At 42.4% G+C, this 4,873-nt stretch overlaps 1 protein-coding gene across 1 annotated transcript; it reads left to right on the top strand.

Annotated features, from left to right (window-relative positions):
* The first annotated feature begins 1,837 nt into the window (after positions 1-1,837).
* LOC138890136 (uncharacterized) lies at positions 1,838-2,458 on the top strand. The gene is made up of 2 exons (XM_070173498.1): positions 1,838-1,960; positions 2,054-2,458. The coding sequence occupies exons 1-2, from the start codon at positions 1,838-1,840 to the stop codon at positions 2,456-2,458; spliced, it is 528 nt and encodes a 175-aa protein (XP_070029599.1).
* Positions 2,459-4,873: the final 2,415 nt, after the last annotated feature.

The following is a 4,873-nucleotide window of genomic DNA, read 5'->3' as shown; positions in this document are numbered from 1 at the left end:
AAGTTTTAATCAAATTCATTTGCTCTTTATTATTCACTACTATCTTTACCCTTTTCTTTTCACAGCGTTATTATTACTTTCCCTGATGAACCAGTGACTATGACATAAAATGATGCAATGCAACATGAGAATAGTGACTCAGAGGAAAAAGATGAGATACCCGAGGAAGTTGCCAAGGAGGTCGAAGATTTTGAGAATAAGCCTAAGTCTAATCTGGACGAAACCGAAGTAATAAATTTGGGAGACGCCAAGACCGACAAGGAGACCTGCATCAGCATTCACTTGTCACCCATAGAAAAGGAAGAGTACATTCATTTCCTAAAGTAATATGAGGACATATTCGCATGGTCATATGATGACATGACCAGTTTGAGCACCTCCATAGTATCTCACAAGGTACCTACTAATCGCATGTGTCCGCCAGTCAAACAGAAACTCAGAAAATTCAAACGAGACATGAGCCTAAAAATCAAGGAGGAAGTTACCAAGCAGATCAAAGCGAAAGTTCTCAGGGTGGTTGAATATCCAACTTGGTTAGCTAACATTGTGCCGGTTCTGAAGAAGGATGGGAAGGTCATAGTATGTGTTGACTACAGGGATTTAAACAGAGCAAATTCCAAGGACGACTTCCTACTTCCAAATATACACATCTTGATCAATAATTGCACCAAGAATGAACTCTAATCCTTTGTAGATTGCTTCATGGGTTATCACCAGATTTGGATGGATGAAGAAGATGCAGAGAATACAGCTTTCATCACACCATGAGGTGTATATTGTTACAAAATGACGCCATTCGGCCTGAAGAATATTGGGGCCACTTACATGAGAGCCATTAAAACCATCTTCCATGATATGATACACTAATAAATAGAGGTGTATGTGGATGATGTCATTATCAAATCCAAAAGGGCCGCAGATCACATAGCAGACTTGAGGAAGTTCTTCGACAGGCTAAGGAGGTACAATTTGAAACTAAACCCCGCAAAGTGTACATTCGGGGTTCCCGCGGGAAAATTATTGGGATTCATCGTCAACCATCGAGGGATCTAATTGGATCCATCTAAAGTTAAGGCTATTCATGAGTTACCACCACCTAAGAGCAAAAAGGATGTGATAAGCTTCATAGGACGTCTCAACTATATCATTCGCTTCATAGCACAGTCCACAGTCATATGTGAACCCATCTTCAAGATGCTGAGGAAGGATGCTAAGTTGGATAGAGGATTGTCAGAAAGCTTTTGACAAGATCAAGGAGTACCTGTCCACACCACCCGTTCTGGTCCCGCCAGAACCAGGACGACCTTTGCTACTTTATCTATCTGTATTGGATGGAGCCTTCGGATGTGTTTTGGGACAACATGATGAGACAGGAAGAAAGAAGCAAGCCATTTATTACTTTAGTAAGAAGTTCACACCTTATGAAGCACGGTATTCTTTGCTTGAACGCACTTGCTGCACTCTGACCTGGACAGCCCAGAAATTAAGGCATCACTTTTATGCTTACACTACATACCTCATATCCAGGATGAATCCTCTGAAGTACATATTCCATAAACCCATGCCGACCGGGAAGCTGGCTAAGTGGAAGATACTACTAAGTGAGTTCGATATCGTCTACATAACTCAGAAGGCGGTTAAGGGACAAGCATTGGCAGATCATCTTGTTGAAAATTTAGTGGGAGGAGAATACGAACCCTTGAAAACATATTTTCCTGATTAAGAAGTATCATTCGTAGGAGAAGACATTACTGGAGAATATGACGGTTGGAGGATGTTCTTTGACGGAGCCGCAAATTTCAAAGGAGTAGGCATTGGAGTAGTTTTGGTATCAGAAATGGGTCAGCACTATCCGGTATCTGTTGAACTAAGATTTCCTTGCACCAATAACATGGAAGAATATGAAGCCCACATACTAGGGCTCAACATGGAAGTCAACATGAACGTTCAGGAGTTGCTGGTGATCGGCGATTCAGATTTGCTTGTGCACTAGGCAAAAGGAGAGTGGGCCACCAAGAAATCCAAGATACTGCCATATCTGCACCATGTGCAGGAATTGAGAAAGAGGTTTACAAAGAAAAAATTCCAACATGTGCCCAGAATTCAGAATGCGTTTGCCAACGCATTGGCCACTTTGTCATCCATGATACAACATCTAGATAAGAACTGCATTGATCCCACTCCAGTGAGGATCCATAATCAGTCGGCATATTGTGCTCATGTCGAGGAAGAAGAAAATGGAAAGCCTTGGTTCCATGACATCAAGGAATACTTATCAAAGGGAGAATACCTGGAGCATGCAAATCACATTCAGAAACGCACGCTCCAGAGATTGTCAAATCACTTCTTCCACAGCGGAGGAAACTTGTACAGAATAACTCCTGAATTGGGTTTTCTAACATGTGTTGGCGCAAAGGAAGCTTCTAAGCTACTTGAGGATGTGCATGCTGGGACCTAAGGTCCGCACATGAATGGTTTCGTCTTGGCTAAGAAGATACTCAGAGCCGATTATTTTTGGATGACCATGGACACGGATTGCATTCAGTATGTCCGCAAATGCTTTCAATGTCAAGTGCATGCCGATATGATAAAAGTGCCACCAAATGAGCTTAATACAACAAGCTTACCTTGGTCGTTCGCCGCCTGGGGAATGGATGTTATTGGTCCGATTGAGCTCACTGCTTCAAACGGACACAGGTTTATTCTGTTAGCCATTGATTACTTCACAAAATGGGTAGAAGCTACATCTTACAAAGCCATAACCAAGAAAGTCATCACAGATTTTGTCAAGGATCGTATTGTCTGCCGATTCGGAGTCCCGAGTCTAGTATTACCGACAACGCCGCTAATATCAACAGTGATTTGATGAAAGCTATATGTGAGGCTTTGAAAATCAAGCACAAGAGTTCCATAGCCTACAGACCTCAGATGGATGGAGCCGTAGAAGTCGCCAACAAAAACATTAAGAAGATACTAAGGAAAATGGTAGAAAACCACAAACAGTGGCATGAGAAGTTACCTTTTGCTCTGTTAGGGTACCGCACCACAGTTCGCACATCAACTGGGGAAACTCCCTACATGCTGGTTTATGGTACCGAGGTTGTCATCCCAGCCAAGGTAGAGATTCCTTTTTTAAGAATCATACAGGAAGCTGAACTCAGTGATGCAGAGTGGACAAGGAGCCACTATGAGCAATTAGCCCTTATAGATGGAAAGATTATGAACGTAGTGTGTCACGACCAACTTTATCAAAATAGAATGTCCAGAGCTTTCAACAAAAGAGTCAAACCAAGACAGTTCGTACCAGGGCAGCTGGTATTGAAGAAAATCTTCCCACACCAAGATGAAGCCAAAGGGAAATTCTCTCCCAACTGGCAAGACCCATAAATGGTTCACAGGGTACTAACAGGAGGAGCACTCATACTTGCAGAAATAGACAGAGAAATTGGGCCAAAGCCAATCAATTCCGACGCAATCAAGAGATACTATGCTTAGATATTTTACATTTGATATAATTGAACTATGCTTGACATGATTCCCATTTAAGAGGGGATACGTAGGTAGCCTTATGGGTTTGGTCATATCATAATAAAATTTCATTTCCCCCCCCAAAGCAGAAACTGGGGCAGAATTTTGATGAGGACCCTCAAAATTCCAGAGCAAGTCCAGCCAACACCATCGCATACCAGGAAGTCAGTAATCAGTTAAGAACTGGGGCAGAATTTTGAGAAGGATTTTCAAAATTCCGGAGAGGGTTCAGCAGGGTCCATCATCCGCAAACAATCAAAGATCATCTACCAAACTAGGGCAGAATTTTGAGGAGGACCCTCAAAATTCCATAAGAGAGTTGCAACCTCTTTGAGATGTGTCACAGTCACTAGTTCATCTAGTCTTTTAAATATTGCATATTTTTGAAAACTCTACTTTCATAATAGCCAGGTGTCACCCAAGGGAACTCGAAAGGCTTTCAGAACGGAGCAGAGCAAAGCCGACAAACGAAGCAAGAACCAACCTCCTCTTACAAAACTTACAATTTTTTCATTGAACGCATGCACATTTGACGTAACGATAACACTAGCAAAATATGTATACACAAAGATAGTTCACTATCAATCAGGACATCAGACATCGAATACATCTCCAGCTAAAACATATGCTACTTTTACTTACTACTTGCGTACTTGCATGAGGCTAATCCTTGCCTCCATACCTGCATGAGTCTAATCCTTGACTCCCTACCTGCATGAGTCTAATCCTTAACTCCCTATCTGCATGAGGCTAATCCCTGCCTCCCCACCTGCATGAGTCTAATCCTGGCCTCCATACCTGCATGAGGCTAATCCTTGCCTCCATACCTGCATGAGGCTAATCCTTGACTCTCTATCTATATGATTCTAATCCTTGACTCCATACCTGCATGAGTCTAATCCTTGACTCCCTACCTACATGATTCTAATCCTTGACTCCTCACCTACATGAGTCTAATCCTTGACTCCATACATGCATGATGCTAACCCCTGCCTCCCTACTTGCATAAGTCTAATCCTTGACTCCATACTTGCATAAGGCTAATCTCTGCCTCCCCACTTGCATGAGGCTAATCCTGCCTCCCTACTTACATGAGTCTAATCCCTGACTCCATGTTTGTATGAGCCTAATCCTTGACTCCATCTTGTATGAGTCTAATCCATGCCTCCCTATTTCCATGAGTCTAATCCCTGACTCTATCTTACATAAGGCTAATCCCTGCCTCCCTATTTGCATGAGTCTAATACCTAACTCCATGTTTGCATTAGTCTAATCCCTAACCCCATCTTGCATGAGGCTAATCCCTGCCTCCCTATTTGTATGAGTCTAATCCTTGACTCCATAA

Source organism: Nicotiana sylvestris, chromosome 4, assembly GCF_000393655.2.
Source record: "Nicotiana sylvestris chromosome 4, ASM39365v2, whole genome shotgun sequence".
Taxonomy (NCBI): domain Eukaryota; kingdom Viridiplantae; phylum Streptophyta; class Magnoliopsida; order Solanales; family Solanaceae; genus Nicotiana; species Nicotiana sylvestris.
The sequence above is the reverse complement of the archived record's forward strand: the minus strand, read 5'-3'. Positions and strand labels throughout refer to the sequence as shown.

Excerpts from the sequence above, each read along its gene's own strand:
- LOC138890136 (XM_070173498.1), top strand. The coding sequence starts at position 1,838 with ATGGGTCAGCACTATCCGGTATCTGTTGAACTAAGATTTCCTTGCACC. Across the intron at positions 1,961-2,053 it reads TGAACGTTCAGGAGTTGCTG|GAATTGAGAAAGAGGTTTAC; the intron begins GTGATCGGCGAT and ends CACCATGTGCAG.